The following is a 21,080-nucleotide window of genomic DNA, read 5'->3' on the forward strand; positions in this document are numbered from 1 at the left end:
TCCACACAGAAGGCTCAGCACCACAGTTCCCTTAAAAAATGCTTTCTATGGAAGCTATTTCAAATGTCTAGAAAATTTTTCGGACTTCAGGAAAGAGTTCTCCAACATTTTGTAGCCAGTAATGGATTTCCAGTATTTGTTTTCTCCTGTTTCCCTCGCATGTGTTTACTAAACCATTTGGGAGCAAAATTGCACCAAGGCCTTAACCTGTAATACTGCAGGGTGTTTTTTTAATCGAGGATAAGCATATTTTCCTACATAATCACACGATAGTGACCAAATTCAGCAAAGTCAACATTGGAGGCAATATTTTTACCAAATCAACAACTGTCTTTCAGTTTATCATTTTCCCAGAAACACCCTCTATAGCTTTTTGTCGGGTGAAGAGGCTTGGCCCGGGATCCTCTCCAGGAGTCCATATTTCGTTAGTCAATTCTCTTGCATCTCCAGGAGTCTGGAATAGTCCCCCAGCCCCGTCGTGGGTGACAATGAAAGAACACACTGAACCCATTGCCAGTCAAGTAAATTCCGATTCAGAGTAGACCTGCCCCAAAGGGCTGTGAAGGTTGTAAATCTTTACGGGACCAGATGGCCACATCTTTGTGCCGTGGCAAGGCTGGTGAGTTCAAACAGCTGGCCTTCCAGGCAAGTAGCTGAAGTCTTAACCATGTGTCCCCAGGATTCCTTTATGAAGAACTCTACAAACCCAACCCAACCCACGGCCACCCAGTCCACCTCACTCATAGTGACCCTAGAGGACAGCGTGGGAGAACTGCCCCTGCGTATTCCAGAAACGGACTTTACAGGAGTAGAAAGCTTGGCCTTTTTCTTGGAGCAGCTGGTGGTCTGGAGCCCTGGTGGCGCAGTGGTCACACGGTGGGCTGGATCCGCAAGGCCGGTTATAAATGCTCCAACTCAAACCCACTCTTAGCAGCCCTATAGGGCAAGGTAGAACTGGCCCTGTGATCCTGAGCCTGTGACTCTTGACTGGAGGAGAAAGCCGCATCTCACTTCCACTTTATGAGAATTCAGGGCAGTGATCTCATAGGCCCCTAACTTGGGTGTGTGGATGTTTCTTTTCCTCCTGTATTTCTTGCCCTGGGTGACAGTGGTTCCCAGGTCAGGAGCCCAGACGTTACCCGGGACCCCTCCTTGTCCCTCATCCTCCATCACTGAACACCCTTTCTCCTCAGGTCCAAAGCGCCTACCTAGTTTGGAGGCTACCTACCCTTGTTTACTTCCTGCCTAAGATTCCCCGCAACACCTGTCCTTCCACCTGCTACCCCAGACTACCCCTCACACTGTCCCCTTAACTCCTCTGGCTGACTGCTCCGTTGGGTGGTCCAGAGACCAGCAGTGGGAGCTTGTTAGGAAGGTAGAATGTCAGACTCACCCCAGAATCAGAATGCTAGTGGCTTCCGTTTCTTGCTAGAGAAGCCCTGCTCTCACAGATGTTGCAGGCCCGACTCATTAGCTCCACATTCAAGGCCTTTGTCTCTCGCTTCACCACCTGCCCTGTAACCAATTCCATGCCATTCCTCTTGAGCACACGTCTCATAGCAGGTGAACGTATGGGGATGCCTGTCTCCTAACTCATTTCCCAGAAAGCCACGCCTACTGCCATAGAGTTCATTGACTCCCTAAAGGACAGAGCAGAACGGCCCCTTTGGGGTGGAGCGATCAATCGTTCCTCCTAGGGACTATGGCCCTTAGCCATCCTTTTCAGGTCTGGAAGTGAACTTCCCCTGCCTGGCACCCCCACCTCTCCTGTTAGAACAATCCACAACTTATGATCAAAGGGGCAGTATTCTATCCAAGGACAAAATTCAGAGGGATGAAAACCAAAAGGGGGCCAGGTGATGGTGTTCTTTGAAGCTGTCTTACTGTCTCCATGGAGATACAAATTAGAGTCACTCTGAATCTTGAGGTGGGATCATGCGTAGAATGTGACTATAGATTTAAGATTATCAGTAAACCAAAAAAACAGCCAAAACTCATTCTTATGGCCTTTCCATAAAATGAACAAGATCTTGTTCGTAAGCAAACACCAGTGCTTTGGGTAAGCTTCTAGCACACTCATTTCATCATGAGTCTGTTGGAACTCAGCTCAGGCCTCGTGGGGTCAGACTACTCCAGAGCTCTTTGGCCTCTCAGGGTACAGCTATCCCAGGCATCAGTTTTAGGCAAATGTTGTCCCTGTAAGGTTAAAACCTTAACCTGAAGGTTTGCATTAAGAACCAGGCAAAAGGTGGGTCCAACGTTGTTTATTTTCAAAGCCTGCAAAGGTGGCTAGCAATGCTCGCTGAGCTGGTACAACATGAAGGTCATTTCACCTCCCTCTTAGCCATTCAACGGTCAGACTCCCTGTAACTAAGATCATGGGCCATACTGACCTCCCGTCCCAGTGTGTGTGTGGGTGTCTTTAATTCTCCTCTACCTTATTCCCCACATACTTTGTTCATACAAGATTGATTTACGGACAAACGCAACTCAAACCCGTAACTCAGCAACCAGTTATCGCCAATGTCTGGCTCCCTCCCTACTTGCAGGACAGACTGCTGAGATGGTCCCTTGTGTGTAAGAAAAGCATGGGTCTACCTCAGTGGGGCGGAGGTGGTGAGGCAGCTGGGGCTGCGATGAGCAGACAGCAAGCAGGCCAGCCTCACAGGTGTTCCTTTGAGACCCGACTTCCACAGGGTGAGAGTGGGCAACTGGTGACCCAGCACTTCCTACTCCTCAAATTGAAACATGATAAATCTGGAGTGTTTTGGCTTTCAAAATCCACCAGTTTCCCACTCCTTCCCCATGTCCAGGGCTTTCAGCCCTTCACTACTTTTTTGGGGCGCCCCTGACACTGACTTGATATTTTTTGACGCCTAAAATGACTATTAAGAATAATGTGAAAGCTATTGAAAAAGTGTCAGAATCCTCCCGCTGCTGGTGGAGTCCACCCACTCCCACCCTGACCCTGCCGAAACCCACACACCTGGCAGGGGAGGAGGGTGCAGATGCTGGAAGCTTGCCTGGGGCCACTCCTAGTCTAGCCCACATCGCATGTAGCTCCCCTGCCCACCACGTGATCTCAGCAGCCTTTGAGGTAGATCTGGGAGGCTCAGCCTATGTCCCGCAGCAGTGTCTGCGCCCACCACCACCATCTCAGGTCTTGGCTTTGAATGGCGGCAGCCCCAGTTCTGCAATACCTCCTGGGGGTGACAGAGCTCCTTGCTCTGTCCCACAATTCACAACAGGTTTGACTTCGCTTCTTTTTTTTCTAGCTAAAAGCAGAGGTAGTCCTTGGGATCATAAAATCCTACCTAGAATGGCAGTGTCTTGACCTGTCTCCAGGAGTTACAAAATAAAATAAAGTGATTGATAAAGTTGAATAAATTAATAAAGACATGGGTTATCCCACAAAGGCCCTTCCTTCCAGGCTGCCTTTGGTATCTGGCCGGAAGTTTTTCTCTTCTTCTTTCTTCTCTATACTTCCCTGTCTCCAAGGTCCCAGGTTCCATGTCTAGAAGCCAGCATCCAGCAAGCACCAGGCTGTGGGTCCAGCTGTGTGGGGTGAGGGGTGAGGATGTCTTGATGAAAGGAAGCCATCTCCCAAGGGAAATGAGATGTTGTCAACAGATGCTCTGGGCTGTGGCCTTGGGCGCGCAGGAGGTGGGTTTGAGGTGTGAAAGCAGGTCTCTTCCCATGCCAACCACTGGCCCTGCTCCTTGAGTTTCTCCACAGCACAGAGGCGGGGGAGGTTGGAGGGAGGCTCGGCCGCTGCATTCCACCCTCAGAGCTTCTTCAGGCGGCTGTACATCTCCCTTTTGCTCTTCTCCCCGGCCCAGGTCCGGCTCTTGGTGCGGAACTTCTTTAGGTCTTCCTTGAAGTCCTCGTGGTGCATGGGCCGGTAGCTGGGGGGCTCACAGTGAGACTGGGGGACAAAAGTGGGTCAGGTTAGGGCACCCTGCTCTCCAACTCAAGGTGGCCCCCTCCTACCCTCCCAGGAGGAAGCAAACTGGGAGCAGCAACACAGAGAGGAACAGAGGGCTTTAGAGGGGCTTGCTCTGTGCAGGTGCAAGGCAGACACTCTCCTGATCTCCCGGTTCCTGCCATAGGCCACTTGTCCAACCCCCGGGTGAAGGGTGGGAAACCCCGTATCTCACCTGGCATTTTAGGAAGAACTCCTTGTATCCACCCTTCAGGACATACAGTTCGGGATAGTGAAGTTTGGGGTACTCATTGCCAAGCCGGTCCCTCTCTCTCACGTACCGGCACCTGGTAAAGGGCAAAGAAGGACAACGCCAAGTTAGTGCCTCCACATACTGGAAAACCTGGGAAAAAGCAGCGGCTGTGGGTTTAACCAACTCTTAAACTCACCTTCCCCAGTGCACATTTATCCCTGGCCACTCAGTGTTGGGATGCAGGTACTGGCCACCTACAGGTGCACAAGGGCTTGGCAGTAACGTAAGGCAAAGCCTTCTGCTCCAGAAACACAGATGCTACAAGACTTTGGGAGGGAGGTGTACTGTGATGTGTCAGGTTCCCACTGTACCTGTGCGTGTGCATGTGTGTATAGAATACACAGTCCCTGTGGCAAATACTAGCAGTTGATCCAATAAGGTAAAGGGTATGTGGGAGCACTCCTCGATCTTTGGCCCCAAGGACACGGCTCCTTTCATAGGTGGTTAGGTGAATTGGGACTGCCCACCCCCTCTCTAGCCATCCACCCAGCCACCTCGGTGATCCTAGCAATGTGTCTGTCTGTAAGCCACGGGCATCTTGCTCTCTACTGGGACCTCAGGCGGCAGGGTCTGTGCTGCTCCTGCTGCCCCCACAGTGGCGGGCACACTGCAGGCTTGCAAACCCCATCTGAATGAACAATGGGGGGGTGGCTGCGCAGCTGCCTGGCCCTCACCCTGGCTGGTCAATATCATCACCCGCTTACAGGAGCACCAGCCTTGTGACCCCGGTTCCAGCACCAGAGTAAAGCCCTCACAGAACTTGCTAATGAAGGATGTGTGTGGAAGGTGGGATTTTTGTCACCCCTAAAGCAGCAATAACATGAACGTGCAAACATGGAACCGACAGGGATTTTAAAGTAGTTTATCAAGTTTTGCAGAGTGAGGATTCCATACCTTTCCCTCTACTATTTCAGTGTGAATAACTGACAGTTGCATAAAAAGCAACTGCACTGTACTTGAACGATGTCACAAAAGAACTGGGTGGTCTTCAATACTCCCCCCGTCCCCAACCCCCATTAGCACAAACTTTATTGATAAAGACAAGTATAAGCTAAGTAGGCTTAATTGCAATCCTCTAATAAGTGGGGCCAAATAAATTCCCACCATTTGTTTCACACCCACCCAAACCACTTCGAGGACATTAACAATCTGGTTTTGTCAGGGTGGGATGTTCTGAGAGTCCCCATGAGAGAATAGGTGTGGGTCAAAGCCTGGGAAGGACCAGCGGGGAGGAGACTACATGGTCTGTGAACGCCGGCTCCAAGGGCACGCCCTGCCACGCCACGTCCCACCAAAGCATGCAGGACATAGGTCCTGTGCAGCACTCACATGCGGGGGCCTCGCTCAGAGGAAAATTCACAGTGGAACACGACAATGATACGCTTGTCATCCGTCGGGACAATGGGCTTCTTTAGTAAGAAGTCTTCAACCTCTTCTTCCATGTGCAAGTTCACGGCACCCTGTAAAGGAACCGGAAAGCCTTAGTGCCTGTGTCCCAGGCCTGCACTCAGACTCTGAGTCCGCCCACCAGATCAGCCTGTGACTTTGCAGGCCTGTGGGGACAGGCCTGTGGTTCACGGGGCTCCAGTAGGTCCTTTGGCACCTCCATCTCCATGGACGAGACAGAAACATACACTGGTAGTGGAGATGGGGCTTCCAATTCTATTACAAAATCATGGGTCGCTTCATGAGGGACACTGTAAATTTGGAGACTTTCGGAAGCCACCAGCTAACATTGTACATAAAGCATCGCCCTGCCGCTGCCCCCCAAATGCCCTATTTCCTACGCCGTTTTACTTGGTGAAACAGCACGTGGTTCCTTTCTTCCTGGGGAACTGTGTCTCATAAGGACACCTTTGCCCCCTTAAGCAAACTGATGGAACTGCAGGCTAAACTGGAGGACCGGACACATGGCCCAGAATTGACTTCTTTGGGCACAAGGCTCTGGGGTGTTCAGATATTTACACTGCAGAACCTTTTTTGTTAGGAACTAGCAGGTAGACTCAGAAATGGCCACAAAGGTAGTGACATTTAGGACAGAGCAGGGAGCACAGAGCAGCACAGCCCAAGACACACGTGATCCATGCACCAACAGTCTAACACCATTTACAGTCTCACCCATGCCAGGCTCAGCGAGGCAGGCACCACTGCCCATGCCCGCCCAGGAAGGCCTACCTTTATGTGGCCTCCCTCATATTCATATGGGTATCGGCAGTCAATGATAAGACATTCTTTAATCAGGTTGGTGAACTTGCCATTCAAAACAGATGCCATCTGCAGGGAAAGGCCCAGAGAGTCAACCACGGTCCTAGGGATGCTAGATTCAAACACACCACGGGCTTCAAAGGGGCGACTCACAATTTCTGGAGAGATGTATTTTAAATCCTGATGCTTCCCAGCGACCGTGTGGAAGAGGTAGCCCTGAAGCAAAGCAGGGGGAAGAAAGTGATACTTAGCAAATCTGAAAGCTGTGAGTAACAACACCAATACCCAAGAAGAGGCCATTCAAACGCACGCGCATTAACCAGAGGGCGTATGCTAACTGCTGTCCTAAGCCTGCCTTCGACAGTCTGATATTTAGTTTTCATGCAAACCTTCAAGGAATATTATAGGAAAATGTGGCTGGTTTACTAAGCACCTGTCCCGTTTCCCCAGCTGGGGAGCCAGACTGAATCTGCCCACGTGCAGACAGCCTTTGTCAGGGTTTCTCACCGCGGTCTCTAAGCAGCACTGGGCCACAGTGAGGGAGGGCACGGCAGCCCGGCCTGGTGCGCAGCCAAAGCACCGCTGGGGTACAGGGCCACACTTAGCCTAACTGCTAGCTATGGGAACTTTCCCTGTCCCACCTGGTATTTCACCACCACTCAAATGCAGCAGAGCCTCCCCACGGCACTTCTGGTCATCCGCCGATTTCCCTCTGAACTCCTCTGGGGGCCCTTTTCCTCAAAGGCCACCCTATGTGGAACAATTCAGCTTCAATCGAGGATAACACAATAACCCCTTGACATATAGACTTGTGGGGGTAAAGATAGGGCTATTTCTGCTTAGTACTTTTATGCAACAAAGGCAGCTCCTAGGTTACAAGTAAGAGCCACTCTTCACTGTTGGTTAGAACAGGTCTGTGTGGTTATTTATCTTTACTGTAATAAAAGGCTCGGAACATTTCCAATGATTTAAAGTTTCAGGTGCAGCAGTGAAGGCGATGGTAATGAAGAATTTGCTGTGAGTAGGCGCTGGTCCAATCATTTCAAAGTAAGAGCAAATTTACCCAAGGTTACAGGAGGGCTCTGACCCAGCACCGTCTGGCTCAACAAGGGTGACGCCCTACTCAAAGATGGCCTCACTACTCTACAGTGCCCCAATCCAGTTTCCACGACAAACCGCCCAAATGCTGACGAGCCAGGACTTTCCCCATCTTGCTTGACCGTCAAGGCAGACCCAAAGCCGGGCCGACAGAACCATGACCATGAGAACACACCAAGTTTCTCGGGTCCAAATGCTGGCCCTCGGGGGCAGCCTGCCACAGCGTGAGAAAGACCGAGTGCATCCTTCCGCTTGCAATTACCTTCGAGAAGTCTCCTATGAGGTCCCTTGGATCATTGTCCAAAATGTTCTCAATGGTCCTCTTTGGGGAAGATGCCAGGGGTGCCGACTGCCGGAGACCCTGTAAGCAATCAAAGGTGGACTTGTGAACAGGCTTGCGGAGAACGCAGCAGCCACCTGGAGCACCGCTCACAAAGGGGAGAAGAAAACGCTAACTTTGGTATTTCGCAAAGCAGGCAATTTCATTTCCTTCAATCTGGAAGAAACAAAAGAATATGGATTACTGGATAAGGCTACTATTATATTAGTGCCTAATTCAATTGCTCTAAAACAATTTTTTTTTTAAAGGGAGGGCAGCTAAAACTAGGGCTACCAAACAAAACCCACTCCATTTCAGCTTATCCATGGAGAGCTGGTGGTGGTGGTGGGGCACTGGAGAACAGAACATGATGAGGTCTCTACACCACAACCACCCTGAGGGCTGCCCGGGAGTCCCTTCTGACTCATGGCAAGCTGGAGGGCAGAGGAGGACAAGGGGCATTCTTCACTGGGAGAGTGCTAGCAAAGGGTCGGGGGTATTGAGGACCCTCCACCCTTTGATATCAGCAGGGTCCAAATGTGGATCCCGAGCTCCCAGGTTCAGCAATGAGGCTGCCCACCACCTCAGGTGTTCAGGAGGCTGTGTTGAAGAACCAAGGCTTCGTGCCCGCCCCACACAGCAGTAATGCGGTGGCCGCCCCCAACCCAGAAGTACCACATATGACCAGCTAAAGCGGATTTACAGTCCAGGATCTCACGTGAGAGGGCTTCAAAAAATGTATGGGGAACAATCCAAAACATACAGGAACCCAGGAAAGCTTACACCGAGAGCCTGGAAGATCTGATGAGGAATTTTGAATGGGAACTTGAATACACTAACACCAAGAAGACACGGATGTTGGGATTATCTGACAAGGATTTTTTAAAAGCCAGCTTGCTCTGGCATGGTTCAACAGACAAGGAGGGACGTGTCTGAAACAAAAACTATTCCCCCCAGGCCGAAAGGAACCTGCAAAACCAACCTGTGGGGACGTCTCCGGAGTTGCTGCCTTTCCCACGCTGGTCACCGCCATGCTTTTCCTCCGCTTCGTATTCCCAGACCCGGACTCCTCCTGGAATGGTTCTTGTCTCTTCAACACTGGTCGCACGGAGCTGCGCGTGGACGGGGAGTCACGCGGGGTGCATCGGTTGCTCTGAGGGAAATACACAGATAAGTGAACCCTGTTCAGCCTGGCACCCAGTGGGTACCGGGCAGCTGGTGTTTGATGGACACGAACTAAGCAAGACTCTATTTGGAAGCGAGTTACAGTGCTTGCTCTCAAAGACCTTACTGTCGGCTTCTAGAGTGAGTAGTTACTGACCTGGTCAGGGACACGCTTTTTTAAACTGGCCTTGTACCATCCATTTTATTATTTGCACCTAGCTTGAGTTGTTGGGACAGGTCTTCACACGCCACTCAAACCCAGAAGAGGGGCGAGACAGGCAGGTTAGACCTTCATTCAAGGTCATCAAAGTTCATTAAAGTGAAGTTACGAGTGTAAGCTTGGGGGACCAGCGGTGAGCAGAGGTAACCAATGTTAAACACATGTGCCCGAGTAGGCCACATTCTAGAACATGTTCCTGTCCACTTCACCACCACGTGATCGAGACACGGGGAAACAACTGCCTTCCTGTTGCCGTACTTGTGAAAGTGGAGACACACAGGTTCAAAAACGGCGACTGAAGCACACTCATGGAGTTTCTCACCCACTGGTCCCACCAATTCTTGGTCGAAGCAAGAAGGGCAGCACTGCCTGCACTTCTCGAAGCCAGAGCAAGCAGAGACCATGAGTTCCAGCTGCAAAGCAGAGCTTCGGTGCTCGCTGTTAGGGATTCATCCAAAGCGTTGCTTCCACTAAGAACAAGTTGTGGATCAGCCAGCCAGGACGCCAATCGACTGATAATGGTTGGCGTGAAGTCACAAAACCCAGGGCTGCATGCATCTAAATTACCAAGACACCCACATACGGCCACAACAATGCAGTCATTACCCCAGAGAACAGACAGACCAATGAAATAGGAAAGCATGCCTGTAGACACAAAGAGTCTCAGATGAAGTCAGGATTGATTCTTGTGGCAGAAGGGCTAACTTCTTGTGTGGAGGGTGAGCTGAGCCAGGCTGCCTAGGCACTCAGGGGTCCCCGGAGACACAGAAACTCACCAGGTTTGTCACTCTTTTCATGACAAGGGGGGCTGTCCAGAGGCTTGCCATGCATGATGGGGTCTCCTCATCATTCTAAAGAAAGAGAAAAATGTGTTAAAAACACATGTAGTAGATATTAATTTGGATGGGAAGCATCTAATGGCCTCTCCTGTCACCACCACTCCCCGACTCCTCAGAGTCAGATGAAAATCACACTGAATCGTTCTGATATCTGAACACGGCTACACGTGGCTCCAGCACCCCGGAGGACAGACGTTAACTCCTTCAACTTCCTACCACTTGGAAGCTAGTCCTACCCTGCCACGCTGTTTTTGTTTCGTATCTCTCTTGTACAAAACAGTATTTCAGTTCTTTTAGGCTGAGAAGGACTATTCTATTTATAGCCTCTTCTGAATACACTGTAGAATTGGGCTAGAAGCAGAGTCTTTGATACATTCTCAACAACTAAACAAAAGAGTTCGCCATCTCAAGTCCTGGAGACTGACTTCTCCAAAGGTAAGAAAGTGCACCCCGCCCCCGCACCACGGTACCTTAAAATTCTCTCCATCGAGGAGGTCCATGAAGCCATCGTCCTCGTCAGACAGAGTGGCAGTCACAGGGGAGCGAGGCATAAAAAGAGGAAGGAAGCTCCCTGGCTCGCTGTTCTCTCTCTCATGCGAGGAAAGCTGCAAGACACCAGCAGGGCCTGTTAACACACTGGAGCTGGGGCCAATTTTATTTCCTAGTTGCATTATCGCACTAGTTTGTGTTTTATTTCACTAGTTTTTATGAGGAAAATATACATGGTACATTTGGTATCACAAGGAGGAAAATCCCATCCGCTTCTAAGTGAGGCAAGGGAAATATACCCTGAGATTCTAAATGATTTGACAGTCAGGTAGAATCGTTACAAAATCTTCATCCAAAAATATCTTCCCAGAAGTAATTCCCCTTGGAGCAAGCTCTTGCGAAGAAGAGCAAAGATGGTTTTAGCAGGACGTTATCAAGGGTGGGGAACACTAATCCACATGAGGGCTGGTCTGGTCTGATGGCAGGCTGCAAAGGAGAAGGTGAGAAGACGCGTGTCTCGGTGGAGACTAGACACCGGTCCATATAAGTAGCAGGCAGAGGGAAAGAAAAGGTGACCCCGTTCTAGGGAAGTATTCCCTAGTGTGCTAGACTTGCGACTCAAATGGTGGCTGCTCAATCTTCAAACGAGGAATTCTTTGACCTGCACGGCGCTGTGATATCACCTTTACATGGATGATCCCCTGCAAGCCTGCCACACACAAAGCATTCATTAATCCTTTCCATTTAGGAAATGGGGGTTAGTGATGCTTCAAGAAGAGTTTACGAAGGTCACACAGCCAGGTTGCCTGACTCCCAACCCAAGTTGTTCCCCGCTGGATATAAAGAGGGCATTTGGAGGGGTGTTGTGGTGGTGGTGGGTCTTCCATTAGAAAGCTAGCACTGATTTCATTGAAGAGCATTCACAGAACCAGTATCTACCAACATCGAAATCCATCTCTTCTAGGAGCTTGAAGAGGCAGGAGGAACATTGAGGGTATTTCGGTCCTCATACAGAAATTAGATAGTTCGAAAGTAAGTCCTACAATTAATCCCTAAGAACACCCAAAATCTTGTCTTCCTTCCAGCAACCTTCTGGCTAGGCTTCCCCACGAGAAGGCAGTTTCAGATAAGCACACTTGACCATACCCCCGGGGTGGTAACCGTATCAAGGGTAGCACCCTCAGTAGGTACATGCTGTACAGCGATTTGTGAGGCAGGCTCTGGGGTCCTTAAGTGCCAATGTGGTACAGAAAATAAAATGCCCGACCAGTCTCGCTGTCTCTGGATAGGAAGGGTCCCTTCCTCCATGGTTCCTATCAAGGAGTGAAGAGGAGACAGATGGTGGCACAGAGACGGAAAACAGGACCACCAAAGAAATACCCTCTGATGTTGCTGACCACCACACCAGTGAGACGGGGTCCATCTTCTGTCAGTCTGCATGCCCAGGACCCCCATTCTGGAATGGCCAAGTGATCCCCGTAAACCCTGGTGTTCTGCTCTCCAAACACACTATTAGTTTCTGACGGCCAACTCTCAAAGCCCGACTGTGTACTCGGGCATGTGGGCACCTCGTTAAATCCTGTTGGTCTATACTCTGTGACCTCGGGCCAATCTCTCGAGACACTTCCACACCCCGTCGTCCCACTTTCCTTATCTGCAAAATGGGGAGACCCCACCTACCCACACAAGATTATGAAGACTCAAAAAACAACAACAACAACAACACCTGTTCAAGTGCTCAAGTGCATTGCCACACAGCAGCAATACAGCCCAAGCAGGACCTCAAACCACACTCCAGACTGGACAGCTGAATTTGGTTTAGCGCCAAGATCCCTGGAGAACTGGGTTCCTTTTTCTCACGTTGGGTCTCTACCATTTATAGATGCTGCTGGTTGACCCAATTCAGTTACTCCAATTCCTAACACTAGGAGACGTTTAGAGGTAATGACAAAAGAGCTCGAGGACAGGCGACCTTGCAGCAATGTATGAATTCCCTGAAATGATACTTCTTAATAAGCCACCTTTGCAAGAAGCCAAATGCTCTGGCTAAGCAAAAGCCCTCTCTGGGAAGTGCTGTTGAAACCCAGGGCAGTCGTAAAAGAGCAAGTCTGAAGTAAAAGATAAAATGCTATCACAGGTATGCTGAGAATGACCCAGGATGCTTGCAGATTATTTTCTCAGAATTGAATTCACCTTTTCCTTGCTCAAGTACAGTGTTTGAGACACACCATCTCACGCCCTGCTTCTGCCTGTCTGCTTCCTGAAAACAGCAGGAATGCCTCCCAGTCAACTTCCAAGAGTCAAAGACTAGGTCGAGGCAGCAAGAGCTCCGGTATGTAGTGTCTTCGGTTCCGGGTTAAAATGGGTGCTGTGCTCGCTCTTCCCTTCGAAGCTGCCCTGTGAAAGTCGGAGCACGTACCATCCGAGCTGGGGCAGAGTTCTGCCTCTGCGTGAAGAGATCTTTACCCTCCTCAAGTCCATGAGAGTGCAGGCAGCCACGAGATGCAGGTCTTATTGGCTTCTTAAACTCAAAGGCTTCCTGCAAGACAGTATGTATAGTCGAGATGTCTTCTACTGTCCACAGACACCAGCTCTAGGGCCTCAGCTTTAGCTTGGGTGAGACAGGCAAGGGAGGGGGCACTAGGCACCTCCCCCTTTATAACAGCCTCCAAATGCAGGGTGTACTGATTTCTGATCTAATTTTGAACACTGGGTATGTGTAAACTTGCCAATGGCTAATTTTGAAAGCAGCATCTCTCACTAACATCTCGTCACAAAAACTATTTCCTAACAAAGAGTTGCCACTCTATGAAACAAAAAAAATCTCAGAAAATCACTACCCTGGGCTAAATTCTATACACTTTTCCACCTCTACATATAAACAGGAGCAGTGCTTTTCCCGTTTAAATGATAGTGTTAGATACCAAAAAACAACGAAGATAAAACAAAACAACTGGTCTCGTACCGAGCGAAAAGAAGCCAGATGTAGTGGACGGAATACCTCATGCACAAAGAAGTTAGGAAACAGGCCAGACTAGACAGAGGCCTGACTTCTCTCTATCTTGGTGGAGGACAGTTACTGATGTGCAGGCATCAGCAAAGAGGGAGCCCGGGGGTTTCTGCTGATGTCTTGCAGATCTGGGGGGCAGTGGCAAGTGGAGTTTCAAACAATGCAAGGGCAGCTTACTTACAAGTAGGCCCATGTGTAGAAATCCACCTAGCTGTACCCCTGAGATGCGTCCATTTTTGGTTAGATTTCAGTACAGTTTTAAAAAGTGTCTTTTAAAGAAAAATGTTACAAGAAAAAAACCTTCTACCTGATATAATCTACTTAGGAACTTGTCACTACTTAGCACAGGACAGTAAATGGCTAGTATGACGTGCTATTTCTGCCCCCTGAACACTCTCTGTGCATGAATCCATCTAACCACCAAAGACAACCCCAATGCCCCTGATCCAGAGATGAAAACACAAGGTCTTGTAGGTCAAATGCAGTAGTCAAGGCCATTAAGGTAGGGGGGTGATTCCAGAGATAACTCTACCAAAGTGCCCAAGTGCCCTGGGCAGGGAGAGCAGGGTGTTTCTACAGAAACTCACTCTGCATTCGCCCTCAGAGCATCTCTCAGACAAGCCATTGAGAGAGCTCAAGGTACTGGTAGGATCTGCATTGAGCACGCACTGCGCACTAAGCCATTATAATGACTATCAGTGGTTGTATTCCAGCAAAGAGGGACTGAAAAAAAAGAAAAGGAAGAATAAACAGAGAGTGAGAAAGAACGCCAGAGAAGGTGATCTAATCCATCCACCTCTGTTGGATCTTTGTTCAGGTATAAGAGAGACCACCAGGCCAGGGTGTGGAAGCATCCAAGTTTGTCCTCTAAGCACCATTGCCACGCCTTGCCATTCTCAGGAGCTATTGACCCAGTTCCTTCATATACTACCAAGATGCCTTTTCCTGAGCTCAAATTATCCCAGGGTCAGAGCAAGAGGTAAGTCTGGCCAGACCCTTCCAGACGGGCTATGGACAGAACCACCGCCAAGCTACCACCAGAGCAAATCCCACACACCAGACGCCATTTTGAACGTTCTATATACATGATCTCATCTCATCCCAGAAAGAGCCTTCAGAGGCACACCTATTTTACAACCGAGGTAAACTGAAAGGAGAAATAACTTGCTCAGTCAGGTCATATAACCAGGAAGCAGCAGGATTCAAAGGCAGCTTTCTCTGACCCCAAAGACCATGTTGAATTTTGGCCTAGGTTTAGTTTTCCAGAAAGCAGTCTGTTGTTGTTTTTTTTTTTCTTTTTTAACATTTTATTAGGGGCTCATACAACTGTTATCCCAATCCATACACACATCAATTGTGTAAAGCACATTTGTACATCGTTTCTCAAAACATTTTCTCTCCATTTAAACCCCCGACATTAGGTCATTTTTCCCCTCCCTCCCCGCTCCCCCCTCCCGCATGAGCCCTTGATAGTTTATAAATGGGTATTTTGTCATATCTTGCCCTGTCCGACGTCTCCCTTCATCCACTTTTCGGTTGTCTGTCCCCCAGGGAGGAGGTCACACACAGTTCCATGTAATCGGTTCCCTCTTTCCTACCCACTCTCCCTCTACCCTCCCTGTTTTGCCACTCACACCACTGGTCCTATAGGGCTCATCCGAGCAGTCTGTTATACTTCAGAACACCCTAGACTTTGCCTCTGCCCCGGGTAAGTGCAGAACTGCCACTCACGTTCTCCTTGTTCTCATCCTGGTCCAGCAGCTGGAGGACATCGTGGTCCAGAGAGTCAGAGTGGCTCCTCTTCAGAGCTGGGCTGCACCCCAGGAGCTTCTGCTATCAAAATGAAAAGGTCATTAGGGCACTGAACAAAGATTCTGTTCTCAAAAACAAAACAAAGCAGGTGCAGGAGGATGAGCTCCTTCTCACACTATAGTAATAGGTACTCGGTACACGTGGCCAGAACAGTTTAGGGTCCTCAGGAGAAGACTTACACCTAATCTGGCAAGTTCTAGTCTTCTCAGCAAGGGCTAAATCAACCGCACAATAAAATCCTCTGTGTAAAACGCACCCTTCCTGGTTTGATAAAGCTCTGATAGAGATGAAGGAGCAAAGAGGTAAAAAGACAAGCGCTCGTGTGCGCACACACAAAGTGACTTCCTGTTGTTTGCAGGGACACAGGTAGCCCCCCCCACCCCAGGACTGTGGCCTTTACTGACCCATTAGGCCTGGAATTAAACTTACCCCTTGGTTAGAAGAACTAACTGGTTAAGATCAAAATGCCAGCCCTTTATCCAAGGACGAAGTTCAGATGATTAGAAAAAGAAGGGAAACCGGAAATACAGGAAGGAGGCGGGACAAGCTACACGAGGGGACTGCCATGAAGATGATGTGTATGAAGTGCGGAGTATAAATCCGATCATCTGCTTTGTAAACCTTCACTGACTTCACACTACAAAGCTTTTGAGTATTTAAATTTCTTGAGGCAAAAGGTCTTGAAAACTTTTCAATTGTCTGTGCTTAGACAAAAGTGCTCTTTAACAAGTTACAATAGTAACCAAGTGGGGCAGAAAACATGTATTGGCTCAGAATAAACAAAAACACTCGTTCAACTTACAGGCAGGGAGTTTATTCTCCTCATGGGTTTTTCAAGGCTGCAATGAGATGGTGTAAATAATGAGAATAAAGCAGACAAAACATTTATTCATATAAGCAGGCAGTGTCGAGGCCTATACTGTAGTCTGGGGAAAGCAAAAACGGACCCAACTCCCAGAGAAGCACACCCAACACCGAGTTTCTAGGTGGAAAGAACCCAGGGAGTCCCTTAAAATGCAGAAGTTTTCTTAAAGCTATGCCGTTACAGGTGGATCAGGGGTTTAGGTATCCTAAATAGAACATAAACATTATAGTTAAAATAAGAGGAGGTTCTGAAAATTGCTGATATAAACCATCCTTTCTCCAAATATACCAAGAATCGGGACCAGAGAGCCTGACGACCTCAGGTGTCAAGTTGATGGTGACCCAGGGAGACTCCACGTGTCAGAGGCTGACTGCTGCAGACCAGGACAAGCTAAACCCAGGGGCCCAGGTCAGAGTACAATAACGCTGTTGAAAAGTCAAGAAAATCCTTTTCTAAGCACAAACATTTAAGAGCCGTGAATACATACTTTTCTTTACTGTCCAAGGGTCCAGGAGAATCCAGGCAGAAGCCTGTGAATGAAAAAAAAAAAAAGTTAGTTTCCATTACTGTCCCTTAGCTGCTCTGTAAAACACTTTTCATTCTTTTAATAAGAGTTTCTTTACCTGTGGATTCTCACTTTTGATTTCTCAGCTCTGGGTGCTTTGGAAGTATTTACAATCTCTCAGGAAACCATACATATATGTATGCTATGAGGCACACACACATAAATGGCACATTGTCATTCAAAATAAATACTTTACTTATACGCCAGCCAATACTCATAGTTTAGACCTTTGCCAGAACGGAAGTCTCTATTTGATTGTCAAAATTTCCTGTTTGCCCAAGTCTTTATATAACACATAGTATGCATTACATAGTAGATAGTATTCTCCCTTCTCCTACGTGCAAACACAGCTATTCCTCATTTATTGACTACCTTGCTGTTACCTGACATTTTGCATTTATAATAGTAAAAGTCCAACTATTTTGTGTATTAACCTATGCCTGGCAGTAACAGAAATGGATCAACATTGGCTGGGATAGCTACGGTGATTTGTCAACTTTGCTGGGTCATGGTTCTCAGAGGTTTGGGAGTTATATACAATCTTCACCTACTCATGGTCTATGTTGTGATCCGATGTGGTCACCCTCCGTTTCTGCCTAGCACCAGTCTTCCCATAAACGTGGTGTGCTGGCAAACAACTCTCATTACCACTGATGAGAATAGAATTTGAGGAAGTGAGGTCAACTGATCCTTGTCATGACTGTTCAGAGGTGACCCAGGTAGCTTTCCAAACTATTTATTCCAACCATAGAAAGACCACGTGTGTGTCGAAGGGATCAGGTGTAAGGCATCATCAGAACAAAAAATCTTACCATAGTGAATGATGGGGGGAGTGCGGAGTGGAGATCCAAAGCCCATTAGTCGGCCACTGGAGATCCCCTTGCAGAGGGGTCTCGGGGAGGAGATGAGCCAGTCAGGGTGCGATGTAACAATGATGAGAAATACAACTTTCCTCTAGTTCCTAAATGTTTCCTCCCCGCTCCCACTACCATGACTCGAATTTGAACTTGCAAGACTGGCTAGACCAGAGGAGGTACACTGGTACAGATAGGAACTGAAAATACAGGGAATCCAGGACAGATGAGCCCTATAGGACCAGTGGTGTGAGTGGCAAAACAGGGAGGGTAAAGGGAGAATGGGTAGGAAAGAGGGAACCGATTACATGGAACTGTGTGTGACCTCCTCCCTGGGGGACAGACAACCGAAAAGTGGATGAAGGGAGACGTCGGACAGGGCAAGATATGACAAAATACCCATTTATAAACTATCAAGGGCTTATGAGGGAGGGGGGAGCGGGGAGGGAGGGGAAAAATGAGGACCTAATGTTGGGGGTTTAAATGGAGAGAAAATGTTTTGAGAAACGATGTACAAAAAAAAAAAAGAAAAAAAAAAAAAAAAAAAAAAAAAAAAAAGAAACGATGTACAAATGCGCTTTACACAATTGATGTGTGTATGGATTGGGATAACAGTTGTATGAGCCCCTAATAAAATGTTGTTAAAAAAAAAAAAAAAAAAGACCAGGTTGTGAGGCTTTTCTGAGGGAGTTTCTATTTCACATATATTGTCTTGTCAAATCATGTGGGGTTTGCGAAGGTTATTAGTCCTGTGACCCGTAAGGCCTGTATTTGCTGCCTTCCTCAAAACGGCAGCGCGCGTCAGGTGCCATCTTAGCAAAGGCTTCCTTCCCACACCGGCACAAGTGAGAATCCATCTTGTTCTCAAGAAGCTGCCTCCATTTAAAAGTGTTGGCCTTACAGTTCTTCAAGCCTAAAACATCTGTGCCCCAAATGTTCTTATCTCTATAAAGATATACCCAGTAGCAATATAAACTTAAGCATTAGGATAAAACGCTGGTACTTTTCTTCCATAGCAAGCTTACTAAAACCATTTCATTATACCTTCAATAGTTTTAGCCTATGTTTTAACCAAGGACGTTCTGAATACCACTTACAGTGGTAGAGACTTTTACTCCACTAAGTCATCTTCCCAATTGGCTGCTAACCAAAGGTTGGCAGTTCAAACCCATCAGGGAGACAAATGTGACAATGTGTTTGGTAAAGATTTATAGCCCTGGAGGCCCTATCTATAGGGCAGTTCTACTGTGCTCTATAGGGTTGCTATGAGTTGGAATTAATAGCAATAGATTTGGTTTACCTTAAAAAAAAAAGAAAAACAACTTTTCCTTCAAGACCCAGCACATACCACCTACTCAAAGACCTTTGGACTTGTTTTCTGCCCATCAATTGCTACAAGGGGCTTCTTTGGACTGTTCCTAAGGGGCGCTTGTTAACCAGCTCCATGCCCTCTCCATATTGTCTCATCTACAATCACACTTAGTCCTATGGTGCAAAGGCATCTCAGCACTTCCTGGTGGTGCCCCACACTGCAGGCACCCAATGTCCATAAAGTCCTGAAGTCCAGAGCTTACCGGAATCCGTGGACTCGGAGGAGCCCATTCTCTGCAGACTACTGCTCTTCACCTCCAGTGGCTGCTCACACTCACTACAACTGAGAGAAAGGGCCAGAGCTCAGTTAAAAAGTTATGTACAGGACACAGCTACCCAGCTAAGGATCAGAGAGAAAGAGTGGGGTGGGCATCTCCCTGGGCCAAAATGCAGAACAGTTATGATAGTATTGAATTATTTCCTGAAATTGGAAGATAGGTTCTAGGCACATGGCTAGAAATGGGGGATTCATGGTGCCTCGGGCAGGTGTGCTGCCTGTAACAACAGGTTTGGAAAGGAAGACATGTGCTTAGTTAGAATAAAAGATACCCTAAAAAAATAAATAAAAAATACTGCAGATGAGAGGGGGGAGCAGCTTCCCAGAAACATTGTAAGCTGCATTCCCCCCCCCACCTCTAAGGTGGGGAGGGGGCGTGTTTAGAAACCCTGTTGCTTTCAGACTGGAAAGTTGGGTAAAAGCCAGGGGGCCTGGAGATTTGGGAAAGCAACCTGGTGGGCATCAGGAATGTGCAGGAGGGATTGTGGCAAGAAAGAAAATGCCATGTCACTTTGTTGGGAAGGAACAAAGCTCTCAGGAAACGAAGATCCATCCAGCTTGAGCAAGGGGTGGAAGTTATCGATAAGGACCCCCACCCCACGCGCCCATCCCCCAGGTTCCCAAGGACCCCCCAGGGATAGGAAAACGACCAGAGGGTATTCAGCAACCGGAAAGGGATAGTGAAGGTGAAGAGCCGAGTGGAGGGCTGGAGGGCCGGCCTCCCCCGCCCAGCATTCCGCCCGAGTAGAGGGTGCACATGGCGGGCTCGGGGGTGGGCTCAGCCGCTCCAGAGCGGCGGCGAGCAGCCGGCGAGTTTCAGGAGTCTGATCTCCAGGAGGGCCGCCAGGAAGGCCGGTGGCCCGGGGCCCGGCCGCTACCCCAGCTCACCTGCCTAGCCCCTGCAGCTGGTCCATGGTGACCGTCAGGTTGGTGACAGGGGACAGCCCCCCGGTGGCTGGCGCGCCGAACAGCGTCTTCACGACGGCGGGTGGCGCGGGAGGGGGGCTGCAGGCGAAGAGCAGGCGCCGGCGGTGCGGGGGCTCCGGGCCCAGTTCCATGGCGGCCCCGGGCCTCCCCAGGGCTCCCGCTCCCTCTTTCTCCGCCTCCGCCGTGCCCGCCCCGCCCTGCCCACACCGGCCTCGGCCGCGCGCCCAGCTGCCGGCGTCCGCGGGTCCAACACAAACACGACCCCGCGGTGGAGGGACGCGGCGGTCGGATGTCTGGGCGGCGGCGGCGCCGACCACTCGCACTGCTGCCCCCGACCCTCTGTCCGCGAGGCCGGCGGGAGGCGGCCACGCGAAGCTTAAATCCAAACCAAACTGTGCGGGTCAGGAGAGGCGCGATGGCGAGCGAGAGCGGCGAGGCAACGGCCCGGTCCACACACTCCTCGTTCTTCCCACCCTGAGGCGGCCGAGCGCCGGGGAACCTGCCTCCCGGGCCGCTGCAGCTGAGATGGCCTTCCGCGGGGGTAGCTGCTCACTCGGGGCTGCCGCCGCTCCGCCCCTCTTTTCCTAGTTGGCGCCAAATGGGAATCCACCAATCAGGAAGCTACTTCCCCGCCGGCGAATGGCAGCCCGGCTCGGCCAATGAGAGGGCGAGGTAGCCGCTCGCGGGGTCCTACGGGGTCACTACCGTCGGGGAGCGGGCGGAAACGCTGAGGACGGGGAGGGCAATGAAAACTCCCAACAGGCCTTGCGAGGCCCGTTGTATGCTGGGAAACGTAGTTCTTGACACCACCCCCATCCCTCACCCCCACC

At 49.5% G+C, this 21,080-nt stretch overlaps 1 protein-coding gene across 4 annotated transcripts; it reads right to left on the bottom strand.

The window, feature by feature from the left end:
* Nucleotides 1–2,248: 2,248 nt before the first annotated feature.
* Nucleotides 2,249–20,381, bottom strand: CDC25A (cell division cycle 25A). 4 transcript variants are annotated; one of them, XM_045297528.1, is made up of 15 exons: nucleotides 20,212–20,381; nucleotides 19,250–19,329; nucleotides 16,744–16,786; nucleotides 16,194–16,230; nucleotides 15,311–15,409; nucleotides 12,989–13,108; nucleotides 10,551–10,685; nucleotides 10,018–10,092; nucleotides 8,840–9,010; nucleotides 7,801–7,899; nucleotides 6,594–6,656; nucleotides 6,411–6,509; nucleotides 5,565–5,695; nucleotides 4,158–4,269; nucleotides 2,249–3,925 (listed from the first exon to the last, which is right to left on the bottom strand). In XM_045297528.1, exons 1-15 carry the CDS (start codon nucleotides 20,379–20,381, stop codon nucleotides 3,785–3,787), a joined length of 1,575 nt encoding a protein of 524 aa, XP_045153463.1. In that variant the 3' UTR covers nucleotides 2,249–3,784. The 4 variants fall into 4 exon arrangements, with proteins under 4 accessions (XP_045153463.1, XP_045153462.1, XP_045153465.1 ...); XM_045297527.1 differs by having other exon boundaries at nucleotides 15,311–15,412; XM_045297530.1 differs by lacking the exon at nucleotides 12,989–13,108.
* Nucleotides 20,382–21,080: the final 699 nt, after the last annotated feature.

This window comes from Echinops telfairi, unplaced genomic scaffold, assembly GCF_000313985.2.
Source record: "Echinops telfairi isolate 266 unplaced genomic scaffold, ASM31398v2 ScPeMD7_7420;HRSCAF=8458, whole genome shotgun sequence".
Taxonomy (NCBI): Eukaryota; Metazoa; Chordata; class Mammalia; order Afrosoricida; family Tenrecidae; genus Echinops; species Echinops telfairi.

Excerpts from the sequence above, each read along its gene's own strand:
- CDC25A (XM_045297527.1), bottom strand. The coding sequence starts at position 20,381 with ATGGAACTGGGCCCGGAGCCCCCGCACCGCCGGCGCCTGCTCTTCGCC. Across the intron at positions 13,109-15,310 it reads AGGATGAGAACAAGGAGAAC|GAAGCCTTTGAGTTTAAGAA; the intron begins GTGAGTGGCAGT and ends ACTGTCTTGCAG. Across the intron at positions 7,900-8,839 it reads CTCCGGAGACGTCCCCACAG|GGTCTCCGGCAGTCGGCACC; the intron begins GTTGGTTTTGCA and ends GATTGCTTACAG.